The sequence below is a fragment of the Geotrypetes seraphini genome, chromosome 11 (genome assembly GCF_902459505.1).
Source record: "Geotrypetes seraphini chromosome 11, aGeoSer1.1, whole genome shotgun sequence".
NCBI lineage: Eukaryota > Metazoa > Chordata > Amphibia > Gymnophiona > Dermophiidae > Geotrypetes > Geotrypetes seraphini.
This window is the reverse complement of record NC_047094.1, coordinates 1800042-1822354: the sequence shown is the minus strand read 5'-3', so window position 1 is coordinate 1822354 and position 22313 is coordinate 1800042. Positions and strand designations below refer to the sequence as shown.

At 45.7% G+C, this 22313-nt stretch overlaps 1 protein-coding gene across 8 annotated transcripts in view; it reads right to left on the bottom strand.

Moving 5' to 3' along the window:
- The window catches only part of PALB2 (partner and localizer of BRCA2), a 122850-nt gene that overhangs the window by 24693 nt on the left and 75844 nt on the right, over positions 1–22313 (bottom strand). For 4 of the 8 annotated variants that reach the window (XM_033914138.1, XM_033914137.1, XM_033914135.1 and 1 more), the window contains 2 exons: positions 4958–5074; positions 4589–4676 (listed from right to left, as the gene is read on the bottom strand). The exons of the other annotated variants lie outside the window; for them this stretch is intronic. In XM_033914138.1, the coding sequence (XP_033770029.1) occupies positions 4589–4676; positions 4958–5074 (205 nt within the window). The remainder of the gene's footprint in view (positions 1–4588; positions 4677–4957; positions 5075–22313) is intronic. 8 annotated transcript variants of the gene reach the window in all.

Below are 22313 nucleotides of genomic sequence, written 5' to 3'. Positions count from 1 at the left end.
TCATTCTTATAAACTACCATATAACTTTTAATCTAGATAGAGTTAGTGAGTATGAATTCAGCAACAAGAACAGAAATCACATGTTCATTCTTATAAACTATAACATTTACCGGTAATCTAGATCAAACGAAGTATCTAAAACAAAATAATCTAAATACAGTTACCATAATTACGGTAAAGTTGTAAATAAACAAAGTTTACTGGTTTATTCAGTCATCATCATCACAGTCATCTGAATCGTTGAATCCATCAAAATCCGAATTGTCATCATCGTCATTAAATAAAGTGAGCACGGCCTGCAGACGATCCTCGTTTATTTCCGAAGTGATATCGTCATCGTCGTCGTCATCATCATCGCTGATATCCGTGTTGTTGCCTCCTTCCGCTGCATGATTAGTGTCATTGGTTTCATAAACAATGCCCGCTTTTCTAAATCCGTTTCGAATAGTATCTGGTGTTATTTTATCCAATGCTGAAACCACCCAATGTGAAAGTTGCCCGCTTCAGCCGCCCCGCGGGTGTGTACTCGTGCGTGCCGCTCTGCAACCACTCCTCCCACTCCTTTCTAACAAAAGTCTTGAATGGATGATTCACTGCGATGTCAAGTGGCTGCAGCTTACACGTCAGGCCTCCAGGTATCACAGCGATGTGGGCACCAGTAGAATTAATGTAGGCCTGAACATTTTTTTCTTTGTGGGCAGCCATGGCATCAAAAATTAACAAGGATTTTTTTGAAAAAAATCCACCCTGTCTTGCCCTAAAGCATTTATCTACCCACAATCTCATTACGTCACAGTCCATCCATCCCTTCTTGTTACAGTGCACAACCACACTGGTGGGCAGTTTTTCACGGGGCATAGTGACCCTTTTGAAAATGACCATGGGCTTTAACTTAACCCCGCTAGCTGAGCAACCAAGAACTACTGTAAAACATGTTCTTTCATGCCCAGTTGTGGTGATGGCAACAGATTTAGTATCTGTGGGGGCTATGGTTCTTGTCGCTGGAATGTCGAATGCCATTGGAATTTCATCCATTGATGACGTCCTTTGCAGTGATGACAAGTTCAGATATTTCTTTGGCGACAAAGTCACGGAAATCGATCAATTTTTGCTGCCAGTCATCCGGAAGTCGCTGGCCAACAGTTGTTCTCATTCGAACCGATAGTCCGTTCCTTTTCATAAATTTCGAGATCCATGTGAAGCCAGCTTTGAAGTCGGTTATTCCTCTTCCATTGGCAAGTAGTTTTGCCTTCATCTGAATTGCAATGGTAGAGACTGATTGATTTTGCTCCCTTCTCCTCAGAATCCACTGCTTCAAGTCATCCTCCAACTGAGGCCATTTTGGTTTGGCCCCACAACGTGCCCGTTTTCGCGAATTGCATTTCTCCAGTTCCTTCTTATCTTTTCTCCATTCACGTACCGATGTTTCTCCAACATCGAACTCTCTCGCTGCGGCCCGGTTGCCTATTTCCTCAGCTTTCGCAATGACTTTAAGCTTAAAGTCCGCTGTATATGACTTTCATCTCATTCCTGGCATTATGGTGGTAAATTTAAATTTAATTGATAAACTCTACAAGATAAATGCAGAATACCAATCTGAAGAGATCAAATTAAAATGATCTTTTATAGGTTTCCCGCTTGCTATACCCGGGTGCGCGTTATATGCGTGAAAATACGGTAACTTCTGGTTTCACGAAGATGCCAGCCTGGGTGCAATTTTTCTTTTTTCCAGGGGAGCAAGACCTTTTACCGCTCCCACGGTGTTGTTAAAGGCCTTGTTCCCATTCCAGTGGTAGATGGCCCAATATTTTTCACATCTCTGAGGTTGAACCATGGTCCACCGCAGTGTTCTGTCACCATGTCAGTCTCTAATATAGACCAATCAAGTATGCTCCTGCTGACTCTTTTCCATGTGGATAACTGATCATTTAGTCCTACTCCTGTTTTCTCTCTTTCAGCCAGTTTGCAATCCACAAAAAGGCATGGCCTCCTTTCGTATGACTGTTCAGTTTCATAAGGCATCTCTCATTTGGAGGCAAATGCTTTCTGACAATCCAAATGCACTATATTAAGCAACTTGCCATTGTCAACTTGTTTGTCTACACCTTCAAAATAACCTTATAAACTGGTAAGATTTGCCTTCACTGAATCCATACTGACACACTCCCATTAAGCTGGGTATCTATATGACTGATAATTGTATTTTAAGGATAGCTTAACCATTTCACCCAGCACAGGCATCAGACTAATTTCCAAATGACCCCAGAGCCCTTTCTAAAAATTGGTGTTACATGACCATCCTACATTCCTCTGCTAACATGACCACTTTGATTACAGATTACTCCACGAGAACATTACATCTTGCATAATGAGACTCCACTCCTGGTCCCTCTCGGTACAGATGAAACTAAATTAATCAAAAACAAAATTACTCTGGCTCGGCCCAAAGTTAGAACACCTGCCCACCATCTTTGCACTACTCACAGGCGCTGCTCTGCACCTTGAGTTCTCAAGCAAGGTCCTTGGCATCACTATTGATTCTTCTCTCTCCCTCAACGACCACCTCAACTCCTTGGCAAAATCATGCTTTTTCAGCCTCCACATGCTGAGGAAAGTAAGATCCTACTTTTGCCAAAAACATTTCGCCGTCCTCGTCAAATCCATCATCCTCTCCCAACTTGACTACTGCAATGCCATTTACTTATGCCTAACAAAAAAAAGTCTTCAAAAACTCCAGCTTATCCAGAATACTGCAGCCAAATTGATCTTTGCAAAACGCAAATCTGACCATGTCTCCCCACTCCTGTCCAATCTTCACTGGCTCCCAGTGATTTCCAGAATCCATTTCAAATGCTCCTGCCTGGCTTTTAAGATCATTCATGGCATCCTTCCTCCCCTAATCCCACTATCCTTTAACTCCTCGAGTCCTGACTCCACCAGACCCGCCCAAAGATATAAACTATCCTTCCCCTCTCTACGCGGTATTCTCTATGCAGGTAAACTGGGAAAATCTCTTCTCTTCAAAATCACAGGTCTCTGGAATGACCTTACTATCCCATTGCGGAACTTGGGCTCTCTCCAACTATTCCGCAAGCAACTGAAAACTTGGCTCTTCTCTAACATGTAATTCTATTTTCCCCCTTACTCTTCCATTCTATATATAAGCTCATGTAAACCTTTTCCTTTCTCTTCTTCTATTTTAAGTTCTTGTAAACCGTGCCGAGCTCCACTTCCTTGGAGAGGATGCGGTATATAAACTTAAGGTTTAGTTTAGTTTTAACAGGTTTGTTGTCAACCACAAAGAAGCAGGCAGTGTTAAGAAACCCCAAGAAAGGCTACCTGGTACACTTGGCACATTCCTGGATGAGACAAAGCCATGATTACACTTTTTTTGGCTTAGTTAGAACCCACAACCTCAGGATGCTGAAACTGTAGCTCTAGATACTAGGGCGCTCCTTATAAAATCCCAAGTGTTTGGGGCTTGCACAAATGAGGACAGAGTCTGCAGGGATGGGGTGGGGACAGAACACCTACAAGGTATGTGAATGCTCTCTCTTAGCATTTCTAGCTCCAACAGGCCTAGAGAGCAGAAACTAAACATGGGAGTTACACACAGGTCTTTCACATTGCAGCATACAGAAGCACCACTGGACAGCTGGGATAGCCTAGGAAGTAAGTTCTAAAATATAGGGTTACTCAGTCAGTCTTTAGATTTGCATTGTAATTTTAGCCGACCGCTTTGTCAGCATAGCTATTGCTAGCAAGCAGCATTTTCAGTTGGCATAACCAATGTCAGCAAAGGCCTATGGGAAATTATATCAATCTGACTGGAATGTTGATGCAGAATTATGGGCTCCTGCACAGAATTCACAAACATTAATCATCCAGCCAGACTGGATTATTTATCAAGAAGACAGGCTGCTTGAATGGGACAAAGAAGCCAGAGACTAATCCCATCTACCACGCCTGCAAGTATCACACCCTCCTTATCAATTAAACTAACCATTGTTTCAAACAGTTTACAAATTCTAAACAGAAAGATACTGGGAAATACAATAGTTTCTGTATTCAGAATAAGATTCCAAGCTATAAAAGCCTCCTCTCTGCAACACATTTCTATCTCTCTCTCTTTCTCTGTCTATCTCTCTGTCTATCCTTCTCTTTATCTATGGAACCCGAAGCTTAGAACATCACCCCATCCCCCTTTCTCAATCTCTCTCTGGATCTCCCTGGAACTTCACGCTTCTATGTCTTTCTTTTCCTCTGAACTCTGTAAGGCAGGGAAACTGCTTTGCTCTCTCATTAATTGTAATGCTTAATTGTAATGCTTATGAATATTGCTTTTCTGTAAGCCTATTTCTATAATATATTCTTTATGCAATCACCTCTGGCTGTGTTTCTTATTTGATTCTACTCCTGGTGAATCTTCTGTGAGGGAACTGAACCTGGGACCTGGCGTTTGTAAGGGCACCTCTCACGTAACCCCCTACCACCTCGCCTTGTGGGGGACCTGACCTTCAAACCTTGCACGCTTCACTGCCAACTTTCCTGCAGCACAACCACCCAGTCTAATATTTAGAAGACTTACAGACTCAGAGTAGGCCTTGTGACAGATGGGAGCTTGGTATGATTTACCAATGGATATCATCTTCAGAAGCTGTCCAGTAACCAAATTCCTAACAAAATGCAAGAAATGATTCCTTTAAGGTTCACTTACTTATAAATCAGAAAGAACTGTATAGTCCTTTTCATAGAATAACATTACTCTGGCACAGAGCCTCCCTTAAATAACCGATAGGTGCAGACTTTGGGATTCAACTGAAGGGCTTCTAACTGGGTTTCCATCCTGCCACAGCCTTTCAGACTCTCTTCTGCCTTCCCTTGGGGTTGTATACAATTTTAACCAAGAACAATAATTAATTTGCATCTTCTCAAATTAAAAAGCCACACTACTTACCAAATTACTATGTTACTCGCTACAGTTGTGCCAATCAAAGCACTTTTTTCTCCTTTCACCTCACTGAAGGCCAAGATGCTTTCTTTCGGAGGCATCAGAGTCTGTCTCTCTGTGATTCTACAGAAGAAGAGTGTGGGAAATGTTGAGGTGTTTTCTATATGGTAAAGAAGTTGCATTAGCAGCATGTAATACTGGGTATAGCATTAATATTCCAGGAATGATAATATTAACAGTCTCCCTAAAGAGAACAGAAAGCTGCCATGCTTATGATCAGACCAATGATATTATAGTTGTGTGAAGGAGTGGGTGGTACAAGAAACACCTCCTCACTGGATTGAATCCACCATAAGAACAGGGAATATTCATCTGTTTGGCCATGAGGGCAGAAGTTAAAAGCCCTCTGGCAGAACAAGACCAGAAGGCCCCGAGTGAGGATCCTTCAGGGTAGTCACTTAATCCTCCCATTGCCGTAGGTACATTAGAGAGATTGTGAACCCACCAGGACAGACATGGAAAAATGCTTGAGCACCTGAATAAATTCATGTAAACCGTTCTGAGCTCCCCTGAAGAACGGTACAGAAAATTGAATATATAAATAAATACTCTCCAATTCCATGAACAGGACCCAAAAGGTAGGCAGAGCTCTGAAGTCTCAAAGTGTGGTTGAGACAATGCTGAAGAGATGAGGGATTTAGATTTGTTAGGAACTGGGCAACATTCTGGGAAAGGGGGAACATATTCCAAAAGGATGACCTCCACCTTAACCAGGATGGAACCGGGCTGCTGTTACTATCATTTGAAAAGGAGCTTTTATACTAAGATGGAGGTGAAAGCCGACAGTCGCCCATGAGCAGATGGTTTGGTGTGGAATATCTTTGAAGGATACTATTGAAATAGAACATTTAGGTCTGAATTCTCTAACTGAAGCCAATTGGCGCCCAAGTTCAGTAAAAATAAAAAACCCCCACCGTTTTTAACTGAGCTTCAAGATGCCTAAAAAACTGGTGCCGAATTGCGTCTTCGTAGGCCCTTTAAGCCACCCAACATCACTGTGGGCATGGCGAATGCTGGAAGCGGCTACAGAATTTCAAAGGAACTGAGAAAGACTAAGTCCTCGAGTTCATTTAGAAAAACTTTTAAAAGCACATCTGTTTTCTCAGGCATTTGTTTGGAAAGCAGTATATACTAATGCTCGAAGTATGGGAAACAAGATTCTGGATCTAGAAGCTGCAATGGAAGAAGAGGAGTTGGATATAGTGGCGTTTACAGAGAACCATGACTGGGATGTAGTTATACCGGGAAGAAAAGGAGGAGGAGTAGCGTTATATGTTAAAGATCATATTAAAGCCACACAATTGCAGGATCTGCAGGGCAAGGAAGAGGCACTGTGGATCAATTTGGAAAGAGGAAATGATGAATATATTTACATTGGTGTGATATATAGGCCTTCACAGACGGAAGAAGTAGATAGAGATTTAATAGTAGACATTCATAATATATCTAAAAAAAGGGGAAGTCTTGCTGATAGGTGATTTTAACATGCCGGATGTTGATTGGGGTATCCCTATTGCGGGGTCTTCTAGAAGTAGGGAGATTCTGGATTCTCTACAAGGAGAACTGTTCCAGCAGTTGGTAATGGAACTCGCGGGATGGGGTCATACTGGACTTAGTGCTTACAAACGGGGAAAGTGTTTCTGATGTTATAGAGGGTGATCATCTGCCATCCAGTGATCACTGCATGGTATAGTTTAATATTAAGAAGGGTATAGAGAGGGCTTATTCAAAAGCAAAGGTTCTAGACTTTAAAAAACTAACATTGTTAGAATGGGGGTTTACGTCGAGGAATTGTTGTGTGGGTGGGAATGTCTGGAAGGAGTGTAAATGTAGTGGGTAAAACTGAAAGGAACGGGGGTCACGTGATGGCTGGTTCCTGATCGGACGTCTGCACACTGAGCTCCGCTCTGCTTCCCCCGACTTCCTCCCCTCCCGGCGCACTCTGGACCGGCACAGGCTTTCAACTATGCGGCGCAGCCGTTGCTAAGCACCGGGAATCGGCGGAGGGCTGCACTCGCGGCTTGCACGACCCAGCGGCGAAGTAAGCCGCCAGCGATTTCGAGGCCGACATGGTCCTTGGGGAGCCCGGCGCACAAAATGGCGGGGGACCACGTGCTGGCTGGTGAGCTTGCACACTGAGAACCACTGAGAACCGCTCTGCCTCCCTTGCTTTTCACTGACTTTCTCTTTTCCCGGTGTGCCTCTGATCAGCTCTTGTTAGACCCCTGATAGATCCTTACCGGCACAGCTGTTGCTAGGCACCGGGACCGACCGGGGGCTGAGCACCACCGCGACTTGCACTCTTCAGCGGCGGAGTATGCCGCCAAAGGTTTCGCGGCCGACAAAGACCACTGGGAGCCCGGCGAGTAAGATGGCGGAGACCCAAACGGACGCCGTGACGGCCCACTCCCCGGACGAGGTGATGCAGGTCTCCATGAGGCACCTTTCGCAGCTGCTTGATGAAAAACTGGCCAAGCTGCATGCCTCTATGGATGACCTTAAAGATACCCTGGTGGGGCAGGCTGCACAACTGCAACAAGTAGAGGAGCGACTATCGGCTCAAGAAGACAGGGCTGGAATAGCTGATGGCAGGCTTGCTTCTCTGGAGGCCCGGGTTTCCCAGCTGGAGGAGAAAGTGGAAGATCAGGAAAACCGGGCTCGCAGAAAGAATCTTAGATTTATTGGAATACCAGAGACTGTACCAGATTCTGAGCTTAAGCACTTGATTGAACATTGGCTGCCCAAGGAGCTTGGCTTTCCGGACGCTGAGGGACCTGTGGTAGTGGAGCGTGTTCATCGTGTGGGGCATAGGCATGATCCGGATGGTAATAACAGACCTCGAGCTGTGCTGGCCCGCTTCCACAATTATGCTGTTAAAGCCCGCTTACTTGATTTGTTTAAGCGGGCGCGACATCTGCTGTATGAGGGTGCTAAGCTACTGATCTTTCAGGATTTCTCTACTAAAGTGGCGGAGTTGAGAAGAACCTTCACGCCTTATTGCTCTCAACTGGTTTCCAGGGGAATCCGATTTGCCTTTCTCTACCCGGCTAAGGTGCGCTTGACCCATGAGAACCGCACCTTTACGGTATCTAAAGCGGAGGAGCTGAAGCGCTTCATCGAGAGTCTCCCTGCTCAGGGATGAGCTTGTTCTTCAGGGGGCATCCCTGTCGGAGGATTTGGAGACTTTTGCTTTGGAAGTGAGCCTTCGGGCCTCCTATGCTTTCTCATGGACTCCTCTAGGACGAAGACTATTCTTGCTTGTTTGGATTGGATTACCTTGCTGCCATGTGGATGGAGCTTCTTGGCTTGGATTTGGTTGCGTTGCTGCCGGATGCGTGCTGAGGGGCCTTTGGTGGTTTGCTGGCAAGATACTTGGGGAGAAGATGCTCCTACCCCTTTCAGCCGGCTTTTGAGCAGGATTGGACTTCTGATGACATTATTCTGAATCCCTTTTAGACCTGCCCAGGAGAGCTAGCTGTCTTGTTTTGTGTTAATCTGCGGGGCTGGCTGTCTTGGATCTCTTTTACTATTTTGTGACCCTTTGTGTTTGGTCTTTTTGTCCGGGGGCTGGGATGTTTTCCTGTCCTCTGTTCTCCACTGTTTTATCTTAGGCTGATTTGGGCATGGCTGCGACCGGTGCTTGTGGCGGGAGCTGCGTGGGGGAGGGGGGGTTGGGGGAGGGTGTGGGGGGAGTGTGAGCATCGGTGTTTGAGTGCGGTGGGTGTTGGTGGCATGGGGGTGTGGTCGCCAGTGTGGATGGGGAATAAGGTGGGGGGTTTGTTGGAGGGGAGGGGGGTGGGTTCTTTTGTCTGCAGGGGGGGGGTTTGTTTGAAGAAGTTGACTGTTGAGTTGGTGGGTAGTTTGGGGTATGGAGTGCATCCTAGGAATCTGGCTCAGTCTGAACTTTTGTATGAGTGGACGGAGCGCCGGCTCGGCTGGGAGGCTGGTGCTGCAGTCCCGTATGATCTTTGGTCTTTTTTGTGTATTTTGGATATAGCTGGTTATTATGCCGGGGGTTAAGATTGCTAGCTTTAATGTAGATGGGTTACACTCTCCTGTTAAGCGTAGTAAGGTACTTCAGTACTGTAGGAAACTACAGGTGGATGTCTTGCTTCTTCAAGAGACACATCTCAACGCGTCTGAGCATGCTAAGCTCCGCAGGGATTGGGTGGGTGAATTTGTTTTTGCTTCCTTTAATAACAGACAGCGGGGTGTAGCTGTGCTTTTCCATAAGAAACATACCTGTACTATGCACAAAATGATTTCGGATTCTGAGGGTCGGTATGTAATTTGGGCAGGGGTGTTTCAGGGAACGAAATATGTTTTTTGCTCTATCTATGCCCCTAATGTGTATTCTCACCGTTTCTTCTCTGTATTAGTTGCTGCCCTTGCTCCCTTTTCTGAGTACCAACTGGTGCTCGGTGGGGATTTCAACATTACTGCTGACCCCCTAATTGACTGTAAACCTCCCAGGCCTCGCTTACATCAAGGGGAACACAAGGGGATCAACTTTGTTGCCTCGCAGTTGGGCCTTGTGGACCTTTGGCGCACGCTCCATCCAGACGAATCTGATTTTACTTTCTATTCACCAGTGCATAAAGCACACAGTAGACTGGATTATTTGCTAGTTGCCCCACCCCTTGTGTCCAGAGTCCGTAGAGTGATGATTGAGGATGGAGTACTCTCCGATCATCACATGGTCTGGATGGAGCTTCTTGACCATCAGGCGCCCCAGAGGACCTTGTCGGGCTGGAGAATGAATCCCACTTTGTATGAGGATAAAGATTTCCGCACTTTTTTGGCGAACCAATGGGATTCTTATCTAACCGATAACTCCTCTTCTGATGTTTCCGAGGTGACATACTGGGAGGCTAGTAAAGCTGTTCTAAGGGGTAAAATTATGGCTTACACCTCCCATAAACGGAAAGTACAGGATAAGGCACTGCTGGATCTGTCCCGTCAGTTGGGTCAGGTGCGGGGGGAGTTGCATAGAAAGAGTTCCTCAGCCCTCAAGAGTCAATACGTGGAGCTGCGACGTCAAATTAATGATTTACTGGCACAGAGAGCCCTGCGGGATATTCAGATGTATAAATACCGTTTGCATAGGTGGGGCAACAAGGCAGGGAAATTGTTGGCCTCCTTGGTTAATCGCAGGGCCCGCAGGCGACATATTCCCAAAATCTGGGCTCCTGATGGCTCTGAGGCAACTTCGCCCGAGGCTATTCAACAGAGTTTTGTACAGTTTTATCGGGCTCTCTATGATCGGGGGGGCTGTGACACTGAGCAGAGAGCAGAGTTTTTTCGTGGCCTTCCCCTCCCTGAGTTGTCCCAGGACCAGAGGGACGCACTTAACGCTCCAGTGCAGGGCATTGAGATCCAGAGAGCTATACGGGCTTTAAAGCTTGCGAAAGCTCCTGGCCCGGATGGACTGGGCCCCGAATACTACAAATTGCTGGGGGAGAGGATTATTGGTCCCTTTCAGGCTTTATGTCAGGCCATGTGTGAGGGGGGTTTGCCTCCGCATCGGCTTACTCACGCTCACATAGTTGTATTACCGAAACCTGGACGGGCGGAAGACCAGCTGGGGTCCTATCGGCCTATATCTCTGTTGAATCAAGATATTAAGCTCTTTGCGGCCATTATGGCTGCACGACTTGGCAAGGTCCTGCCCGGTCTGGTTCACCCGGACCAGGCCGGGTTTGTCCCAGGGCGGTATTCTTCAGCTAATGTTTTGCGAGCCCTATCTGTACTTCAGAACCCGGCGCTGCTCCGGAGACACCAGGGGCAGGAGAATGCCCTTATTGTCAGCCTGGATGCGGAAAAGGCATTTGATAAAGTTCTCTGGGATTATCTATTCTGGATTTTACCACAGATGGGTATCATGGGGAGCTTTTTGGCCGGGGTACGTTCACTATATGAGCAGCCGACTGCACAGATCTTGGTGAATGGGGCGCTCACCTCCTCCTTTTCCCTAGCTCGAGGCACGCGTCAGGGATGCCCGCTCTCTCTTATGCTGTTCGTATTGGCCCTTGAACCTCTAGCGATTAAGATCAGGCACACTACAAAATTGCGGGGTATACATCTGGGGACGCAAGAATTTAGAATCAATTTGTTTGCTGATGATATGCTTATATTTTTGGGGGATGTTATTACGGGAGTGCCTGCACTAATTCAGATTATCCAACAATTTGGCATGTTTTCCGGTTTGAGTATTAATTTTGAAAAATCGGAAGCTTTGGCGGTTCACTCTCACTGTGTGGCTCACCATGACCCTTCTTTCCCATTAAAATGGTCTGGGGGCACGCTTAAATACCTGGGAGTGTTTTTGCATGCGGATCCTCGGGTGGTATATAGAAAAAATGTGCTTGACAAACTAGATGCGGTTGGATCGCTTTGCAAGCGGTGGATGGACTTTCCGATTTCTTTTCTTGGTCGCGTTGCTCTTTTTAAGATGGTCCTCTTGCCAAAGCTGCTCTATCCTTTGCAGATGGTGCCTCTGTGGGTCACATGTAGAGATTTTAGGAAATATAAAGGCATTGTTTCCTCTTTCATATGGCGCTCTAAAAGGGCGCGAATTGGTTACCCAAAGCTTATTAGAGAACGGTCTCAGGGAGGGGTGAATCTCCCGGATCTCCGACTCTATAACGTGGCGGCTTTGCTTCGTTGGGTGCACGAAATCTACACAGGGGAGACTAAGTTTGCCCCGAGGGGTTTTTGGTCCATGTTGGCGGACCCGGTATCCGTGTTCAATCTCTTGAGACCCGGGGCTGGCACTTGTGCTTCCTTGTTGCGACCTTTGCGGACTGCTTGGGGGTGGTGGCGCAGAGAAGTGGGGGGTTCGTCGGGCCCCTCCCCTTTCGTGGAGTTCGTGGCTAATCCTGCTTTCCCTGCGGGTGCACATGTCTTCTTTGTGCGGGCTAGCCGATCCGGGTGCCGATTTGTTGGCCAGCTTGTGGAGCTGGGCTCGGGGCGACTGCCGGATTTTTTTGCATGTCAGGAGCACTGGGCGTGGACTGCAGGGTCCGTACTGTTCTATCTACAACTACGTAGTTATTGTTCTTCGCTTCGGCTGCCGTCCGGGGAGTTACCCTCTTTTTCCTCGCTGGATAAGGCTTTCCTTTCCCTCTCCCTTGAATTTAACTCGCTCTCGGCTTGGTACAAACTGGGGAGAGATTGGAGGCCTGCTGAGGTTTTTCTGTCCCGAATGGCGGATGGCTGGAGCTCTGAGTTGGGTGAAGAGGTTACGGTTGCTGAGTTGTCACATTGCTTTGCGGATGGTGCGGGGGCGACTCCCAACGTTGCCTTACATGAAATTCATCTTAAGATCGTGCATAGGGCTTATATAACCCGCAGCGTTGGATACACTATGGGTCTGTGGCCTGATGCCTTTTGTACCAGGTGTCCTGCTCTCAAGGGGACGCTGGTGCATCATTTTTTGGAATGCTCTTTGGTGGGATCGCTGTGGGTACGTGCACTTCAAGAGGTGGAGGATGTTTTGGGGTGCTCCCTGGAATGGTCGTACAAGACTCTGCTGCTTGGTGTCACGGCTCCCCTAACTGAGGCTGGTATTTCTGCGCCTCTGCAACGCTTTGTGCTGGTGGCCCTAGGGCTCGTTAAGAAGCTAATTCTGCAACACTGGGTGGGTAGTGTGTGCCCTACGTTCCAACAATGGAGAGCTAGTATGTCCCAAATGGCGGTCTGGGAGAGGCAACGCAAGAAGGATGCCACTAGCTGGCAATCAGTGGCTTATGTGGAGTGCTGGGACTCGTTCTAAGCTGGGTTAGTTCCTTAGGATGCAAGGGGGGGGGTTTGGGGCGGGGGACGGGAGGGAGGTTTGTTTTTCTGTTGTTCTGTTTTAAATATGAAAATTGCGACCTTTCATGAGACGGCTATGTTTGACTGTCTGATCTCTGGCCTAGCTGTATTGTATACCTGATTATTGTATCTATGCTGTTATTATCTTTTGGCTTGGATGCTGATTGTACTTCTCGTGACTGGTTCATTCAATAAAAATATTTTCAAAAAAAAAAAAAACTGAAAGGAACAATTGTAAGGGCGACAAACCTTTTTGTGAGACAAGTAAGTAAAAGTTAGGAGGATTGGCAAAGGACACATGTTGTCACTCTCCACAAAAGTGGAAGTAAGGCAGAAGTAGGGAATTAAAGGCTGGTAAGTCTGACTTCTGTGGTAAGCAAATTAATGGAAACTCTTTTAAAACAGATAATGGTCAAGTTTCTGGAATCCTGTGGATTACAGGACCGGAGGCAACATGGATTCATTAGAGGTAGGTCTTGTCAGAAAAATCTGATCAATTTCTTTGACTGGGTGACCAAAGAATTGGATAGAGGATGTGCGCTAGAAGTGGTGTATTTAGATTTTAGCAAAGCCTTCGACAGTGTTCCACACAGACATCTAATAAATAAACTGAGTGCCCTCGGGATGGGTTCCAAAGTGATGGGCTGGGTCAAGAATTGGTTGAGTGGAAGGCAACAGAGGGTAGTGATCAATGCAGATCACTCTGAGGAAAGGGATGTTACCAGTGGTGTGCCTCAAGATTCTGTTCTTGGGCCTGTTCTTTTTAACATTTTTATAAATGATATTGCTGAAGGGTTGTCGGGTAAGATCTGCCTCTTTGCAGATGATACCAAAATCTGCAATAGAGTAGACACGCTGGATGATGTGAACAACATGAAGAAAGACCTGGCGATGCTTGAAGAATGGTCTGAAATTTGGCAGCTAAAATTTAATGTTAAGAAATGCAAGGTCATGCATTTGGGCTGCAAAAACCCGAGGGAACAGTACAGATGTATGACAGAAGAGTGGGACTTGGGTGTGATTGTATGTGATGATTTTAAGGTGGCCAAACAGGTTGAAAAGGTGACGGTGAAAACTAGAAGTATGCTAGGTTGCATAGGGAGAGGTATGGCTAGTAGGAAAAAGGAGGTATTGATGCCCCTGTATAAGACTTTGGTGAGACCTTTATTTAGAATATTGTGGACAATTCTGGAGGCCGCACCTTCAAAAAGATATAAAAAGGATGAAGTCGGTCCAGAGGAAGGCTACTAAAATAGTATGTGGTCTTCATCATAAGGCGTATGGGAACAGACTTTAAAATCTCAATCTGTTTACTTTGGAGGAAAGGCAGGAGAGGGGAGATATGATAGAGATGGTTAAATACCTACATAATGTAAACGCGCATGAGTCGAGTCTCTTTAATTTGAAAGGAAACTCTGCAATGAGAAGGCATAGTATGAAGTTAAGAGGTGATAGGCTCCGGAGTAATCTAAGGAAATACTTTTTTACAGAAAGGGTGGTAGATGCATGGAACAGCCTCCCAGAAGAGGTGGTGGAGACAGAGACTGTGTCTGAATTCAAAAGGGCCTGGGATAGGCACGTGGGATCTCTCAGAGAGAGAAAGAGATAATGGTTACTGCGGATGGGCAGACTAGATGAGTCATTTGGCCTTTATCTGCCATCATGTTTCTAAAACAGAAAATTTTAGACATTGAAGAGGAGTATGTTTTAATGTTATATCTATTTTATATATGCATGTATGTTGTAAACTGCTTAGATTTGCGGTGTATAAGAAATCTTTAAATAAATTCTAGGCTTTTTCACCTAGAAAGATCAAGCCTAGCCTCATTCCTCCTTTCTAAAATTGTATTTATTTCAAAAGAGTACTAGGGGAGATTGATCCTTTATTCTTTACTAAGACAGCCCCTCTGGACCTATCAGACCACAGCCAGGGTACCTCTCCAGTAGATGGAGACTAAGCTACTGTCTGGCTAGAGGCTGCATGTGATTCTGAGTAAGTAGTTACCAGTCTCTATCTGCTGGTAAGACAGTATATACCCATGAACCTGGACTGATCCGGAGGGACAGTAAGGCACTTCGTTTAAAGAATACCAGCATAAATAGTATATATGCAGCTACGTGCTTAGGCGTGAACACTTACACCAGTTAAATGCCAGTAATACATGCATAACTTAGGGTATCCTACAGTATAATTTACATGTGCAAATATGCACTCCCACCCCTAGACCCAGAGTTCATCCATGTGCATGCCCACCTGTAAAATACATGCTATTGTCTTCATTTTCAGAATAGTGCAGAGGTGCATATCCGGCATTATGAGCATCAATGCTAGCATCGAAATGTATTCATGGAGAAGTGGCCTAGTGATTAGAGCTACTGCCTCAGCACCCCGAGATTGTGGGTTCGTACCAGTGCTACTCCTTGTGATCCAGTACAAGTCACTCAACCCTCTAGGTACCATAGTTAGATTGTGGGCCCACTGAGACAGATAAGGAGAATAATTAACAATACCTGATTACTGTTCAATGTATTGTAAAGCACTACATGAGAAAGCAGCCAATAAATCCCAATAAATGGAACACTCCCCCCAGTTTGTAATGTTTTTTTTCATAGGTTTATGTTTTCCTTGTTCTATGTGCTATTTTTCAAAGGAGATATTAGGTCCTTACCTGCTAATTTTCTTTCTTTTAGTCCCTCCAGACCGGCACAGAAACGGATAGGTTTACGCTCCTCTTCCAGTAGGTGGAGACAGAGACACTAAGTTTTGGCTTCAATACAAGTGGGCTGTGCAGTACGTATTACAATCCATCAGTCTTAACGAATAGCCAAACAGAAATCAACTAGTCTGAATAATAACATAGCGACTCCACATTCACATGGAGAAGACAAAGGGGAAAAAAATAAAAAATCACATATTGGATACTGATTAGAACAAGAACCTTTCAGAAATGCCCCACAGGCTGGAGTGACTAAAAGAAAGAAAATTAGAGTTCCATGATCGGCCGACCTCATGACTGAACAACTTGAAAGCTTCCAACCTGAGACACCACCATTTGTCGGGATCCAGCACATGCCGACTGAGAAAATCCGCCTGGACATTGTCCACGCCAGCAATGTGGGAAGCAGAGATGTCCTGAAGATGAGCCTCCACTGATGAGCAGAGAGGTCTCCAGCGCCATCAAATGACTCTTGGTACCCCCTGACAACTGACATAAGCCACCGATGTGGCATTGTCTGAGAGAATGCAAACTGACTTGCCCTCCAACAAGGACTGGAATTCTACCAATGCTAGCCGAATTGCTCTGGTCTCCAGAACATTGACCGACCAGGACTCCTCCACCAGCGACCAACAGCCCTAAGCTGAGCAACCGAGACATTGAGCCCCCCCAACCTAGGAGACTGGCATCTGTCAGAAGCACTGTCCACTGGGGCTGATCAAGACTCACTCTCTGAACCAGATTGTGGGCCGTGGCCCTTATCTGCCGTCTATTTCTATGTTTCTATGACTGGAGCCACCAGCACAGGCTGCAATGAATTAATCACCGAAACGGGAAAAGAAAGTCCAGATTGTGAATCTGTAGCAACCACCGCCAAAAAAGTGCATACTGAAGAGGACGCATGTGAGCCCAAGCCCACCAGATCACTACCAAGGAGACTGTCATGGACCCTAAGACCTGCAGAAAGTACTGCGCTAGTGGACATCGGCAATCCATCAAAGAGTGAATCTGCATCTGCAATTTGCACATCCTAGCCTCCGGAAAACTCCCCCCCAAGGTGTTGAACAGAACGCCGAGATACTCCAAGCGCTAAAGGAGCTCTGAAAGGGAAACGTACTGAGCTTAGCCTTAGCTGCCTTATCTGCCAACCAACCCTGAAGCCACAGGGTATAGTGGATCGCTACTCCTAGAGCCATGGACTTGGCTGAGGTGCACAACAGATCATATATGGCATCAGGGAGATAAGAAGCTCCCAGATCAATCTTAGCAACTTCCTGGTCCACTAAGGATAGTCAGCTCATGGTCAAGAACTCTGTCAGACCACTGGAAACAAGCCCGGGATACCAACCGAAAAGGCATGTCCGGAACGTTCCACTGAACGTGTACTACATTCTGAATATTCTGATGCATAGAGAAAGAGTGGGATGCTGACTGGATCCCTCTAAGAAGGTCCACAACCCAAGCGGGTCCTTAGCTTCCTCCTCAAAATGTAAAACTGAAGACACCTGAAGAATGAGCTCCTGCAACTCTTCCTGATGAAATATGCACAGAACAGATGCATCCTCACCAACAGGCACCTCTGAAAAGTCTCCATCTAAAACATCAGGCCCCCCCTAATGGATCTGGAAGGTCCTCCCCAAGATCCAAGTCCTCATCCAGAAAAAACAGATCATCCAGAAAAGAATCATCATCTCAAAACCCAAGTCCTCATTCAAAGAAAACAGATCAGCCAGAAAAGAATCTTCATCCTAAGACCCCAGTGGCTGCTTGAATGATGGCTGAGGGGGCTGGACAGAGGCAGCCATAGCAGGAGACTGAGCAGGGATGGCCGTGGAAGGGAACACCCCCCCCCAGACAACCCCGACACCCCCAGTACCAAAGCAGGACTCCCAGCCGCCTGTAAATATGACAATCTAATAGCCACCAAAGCAGCAAAACTAGACAGACAAATCACCAATCTGCTATCTTCGACCACAGACTACAAAACCTTCAAGAAAGAAACTAAAACCCTACTCTTCAAAAAATACATATAACCTATATAACAAGACCAGTTCCTTCCCAAACTCCACCACCTCACTCTCTAACCCCTTTCAAATCTAAAAAGTTTTTAACTACCCAACATATATCATCTCAAGTTCCCAACAATCTCTTAGGTAATTCATATGTAATCCCTATGACAATTCTCATGTAAAGCTACAATTCTTGTAACCTCCTGGTAAATCTTATGTAATCCGCCTTAAACCGCAAGGTAATGGCGGAATAGAAATCACTAATGTAATGTAAATAAGCTTTGCACATGTCTAACACAAAATCAAGGCAAAAACCCCTCCGGCGGCAATACAGAAATCATAACAGGAGCAGAAGTCACATTTAATATCTGTTCCTGCCGTTCCAAGACAGGAGGAAGGTCAATTGAGGCCGTGGGCAAAATGGATGTGCTTCCCGCCAATACAGAGGGAAGGGCTGTCAATAAACTGTCACCTGAAATAATACATGGCACCAAAGCCAAACTCGACCATGCCGCTACAGATAAACCGCCAGCCACCCTAGCTGCAGCGATTAGGGAATCCCCAGCTTCCCTGGCAGTCTGCAACACCGAATCTGCCAGACCGCCAGCAGATGAGGAAAGCCCGGAGTGGGCTTCACTACTGCCTCCCGCTGATAAGCGGTGCGCAAAATGAAACCTGGCATGCCAACACCGGAATCTGGGCCCCCTCGAGGCGACCGGAACATTTTGTGCACCTGCCAGCCGCATCCACCACTCAGCGCCCATAGAAAACACACTTGTGCTGCTTTTTTGAAGCACTCATACTGAATGCACCAAAAATGCCATACAAAAACCACTGTAGGCTCTTTTTATTTCTTGTGTCTTGTGTCTTTTTTTTTTAAGTGCTCACAGCTCACCAACTGTCTCAAGAGAGCAGACGCAGACTCCACTGGCACTCTAAACTGTAGTCTGTGCCTAACAGGTGGCCAGGTGTACACCTGAGGCTCCTCTAAATTCAGAAAACCTGGGGAGGTGGGGGATATGGGGGGAGGGACTAAAGAAGGTCCCCCATGCTCTGTTCAGAGAGCAAAAGGGACAAGAAAGATTCCCTAAATCAGATCCATCAGGCCCAAACAAACCTCAGCACAGACTGCACAATCTTACCACTCCACCTGCTAGAGACTGAGAAAAGACTAAGTGTAATAAAGACTGAATGTAGTGCTGCCCGATTTAAAAAAAAAAAATAATTGATTCGATTCAGCCTATTGAATTGATTTGATTTTCCTGCCCAATTGCCCAACATCCTGGTGGGTTTATTTTATAGCCTCTTCATCCCCTTTGCCCTCTCCTACCCACACTGGTCCTGTGGTGTAAACAAAATAAACAAACAAAAAATACTTTTCCTCTCTCTGTTAAATCCTAGCTCACATTCACAGTCTAACCCCAGCTCTGGAAGGATACACGTTTCAAATCTGACATATTGTAATCACAAAACAGAAAATAAAATTATTGACACTGGATCATCTGCTCAAGAGCAAAAGAAGATTCTTTTCTCCCTTGATACTTAAATTTTGGCAATCCATTTGGGGGTCATATCAATAAAATATTGGAAGTTCCATTGGCACTGACATTTTTGAGAGCCAAGAGTCCCATAACTTTATATAATAATAGATTACTTTTCATCATGATGGGAGTTGCCATGCAGCTTATTTTGAAAAATTGGGACAGGTTAAACTATAGTTTTTGGTGGGAATCCTTGTGCCAAACTTATAAATTTGAACTTATGAGTGCAATACAATTGAGTCATTATAACAAATTTAAGGAGATTTGGGACCCATTGACAAAATTTTGTAAAGATTGATTGTTAGTTTTGCCTGTTGATTGTATACATCCAGAAAGGGTTGGTGGGGGGGGGGAAGGATATGTACTTAATTTATTTTTAAATTGTAATTTGTTTATCTTGGTCATTTGTATTACTCTTGATTGTCTTTATACTATATGAATGGGTTGGTGGGGGGAAAGGGATATGAACTTATTATATTAATTGATGGAATTAGGTGCTGTTAATTTTGTAAACTGTTTGATAAACTGTTGCACTTGATGTTGGTTATTAAAATGAATAAAAGATTTAAACAAAAAAAGATAGGAAAATTATTTTCCTACCTTTTGTTGTCTGGTCATTTTTCAAATCATTTTGGGCCCAGGCTCTGGTTATCTTCTGATCAGGCTCTCCTTCTTTCTCCATGCTAACCATCCATCTTCCATCTCTGTCCTCACCTTCTGTTTTCCTTTCCTCCCCCGGAGGTCTGGCATCTTTCCTTATTTTTATCTCCATCCCCCCCCCCGCAGCTGCAGCAATGGACCCCACCATCCCCAGATCCACCATCTCTCCTTTTCTCAACTATCCTTTCATCCAGCATCTCTCTTCTGTGTCCCTGTCCCTATTCTCCTCTCCAGTAGTGTCCCCCTTGTGTCTCTGTTCCTATGCTCCCTCCATGCCCAGCATCTTATCTCTGTTTCATGTCTCTCCCCATATCCAGCTTCTTCTTTCTCTCTTCCTTACCTCCTGTATCCCCTTCCCCAGGTACAGACTTTCTCCTACTATCTCTCCTGCCATCCTGCACCCTGCCCACCTACTTTGGAGCAGTATCTGTCCCTTTTGTACCCTTCCCCTTGTGGTCTTGCATTTCTCTCTCTCCCTCTCTCCATTAGTCCAGCACCTCTCCTCTGCTTTCCTCCCCTTCTTTTTGGTTTGGTCTCTCTCTTCCCTTCACTTTATCCCAGGTCTGGCATCTCCCCTCCCCTCTCTTACCCCTTCCTCCTCCTCCCTCTGCACAGGCCTGGCAGGCATCTCTCAATCTTCAACATACGAGTATAGCAAATGTGTTATACTATCCCCCCTCCCCGCGAAGGCCTGCCTTCCCGCCGGCCTGCATGTTCCCCCAGCTTCCCCGCTTTTACCTTAAGGTAATACAGCAGCCTGCAGGATCGCCGGTGCTATAGCAATCCCTGCAGCTGCCGTCATCCTCAGCGGCATATTTTCTCTGCCATGAACCCAACCCTGACTTCAGAGAGAACGTGCTGCTGGGGACGACGGGCAGCTGCAAGGATCACTACAGCACCGGCGATCCTACAGGCTGCTGTATTAGCTTAAGGTAAGAGCGGGGAAGCTGGGAGAACATGCAGGCCTTTCTGATTGACCCCCCCCCTCAAGCAGGAGTGGCAGCAGATGACCAGCAAGAGGCAGCGCTGCCGCTCCTACTTTAGGAAGGGTCGGTCATCGAATCGGGAGGCCGATTTTTAAAAAAAATTTAATCGATTCGAATCGTAAATCCGGCAGCACTACTGCACAACCCACTTGTACTGATCTGAAAAGTCAGTGTCTCAGTTTCCACCTGCTGGCAGAGGAGCGTAAATGCATTCGTTTCTGTGCCGGTCTGGAGGTGACGCTAAAGAATGTTATCAATTGAACACAGTTCAGGGCTGAAATAAGCTACCTGATACAGAAAGCATCTTCTCTTCTGCAGATCAGGAAAGGCTTGACATTGTTTTTGTTGTAAGAAGAAGAATAAAAATATCTTATATTCTGTACATACCCACTGTGAGTTCCATGTGGTTTACATTCAGAAAACATGGTCAGTTACTAAGGAGTTACATTACAGTGTTCTCCCAAGAAATTTTTTCCAGCCGGGTGGCATGAAAAAGTAGCTGGGTGGGGTGGGAGGGGGAAGTTTGGTGGTGGGGAAAATTAAATGTGTACTATTTTTATTAGTTTATTATCATTAATTATTTTCCAACCTTTTTTAAGGTTCAACACTTGTGCCAGAATATTTTTATTAAATTTAAAAAGTATCCAATTCAGGATCCTGCAATCCTAACAAAAATTTTAAATAACAAATGTTATGACATAAACCAAGCACCACAAGTATTGTCACTGTCAGGAAGAAAAGTGAAAACAATGAAAAAAAAAAATATGGGAAACCTAATGAAAAAGAAAAAAATATTCCTCGTCATCAACAGCAGATGAATCCAGAAACTAGTAGGATTACATCCATCAAGTTTCAGCTTTGAAGATACACCTGGGCCCTCCCAGCATCCCTACCTCACCCTCTTCAAGTTAACACCTGGAAACCTCCCAGGTCCCTTACTCTACTAGATGTGGTGCCTTCTAGACTACAGGGGTTCCTCACAGCTCCTGGATTCTACGGTGGATTTTGAAAGATTAGGCTTTGAAAGATTTTGAAAGATTAGGCTTCAGAGGAGAAATGTTCCTGTGGCTTAGGCCTCAGTGGAGGAGAAATGTTCCTGTGTCTTTAGGCCTCAGTGGAGGAGAAATGTTCCTGTGTCTTTAGGCCTCAGTGGAGGAGAAATGTTCCTGTGTCTTTAAGCCTCAGTGGAGGAGAAATGTTCCTGTGGCTTTAGGCCTCAGTGGAGGAGAAATGTTCCTGTGTCTTTAGGCCTCAGTGGAGGAGAAATGTTCCTGTCTCTTTAGGCCTCAGTGGAGGAGAAATGTTCCTGTGGCTTTAGGCCTCAGTGGAGGAGAAATGTTCCTGTGTCTTTAGGCCTCAGTGGAGGAGAAATGTTCCTGTGGCTTTAGGCCTCAGTGGGGGAGAAATGTTCCTGTGTCTTTAGGCCTCAGTGGAGGAGAAATGTTCCTGTGTCTTTAGGCCTCAGTGGAGGAGAAATGTTCCTGTGTCTTTAGGCCTCAGTGGAGGAGAAATGTTCCTGTGTCTTTAGGCCTCAGTGGAGGAGAAATGTTCCTGTGTCTTTAGGCCTCAGTGGA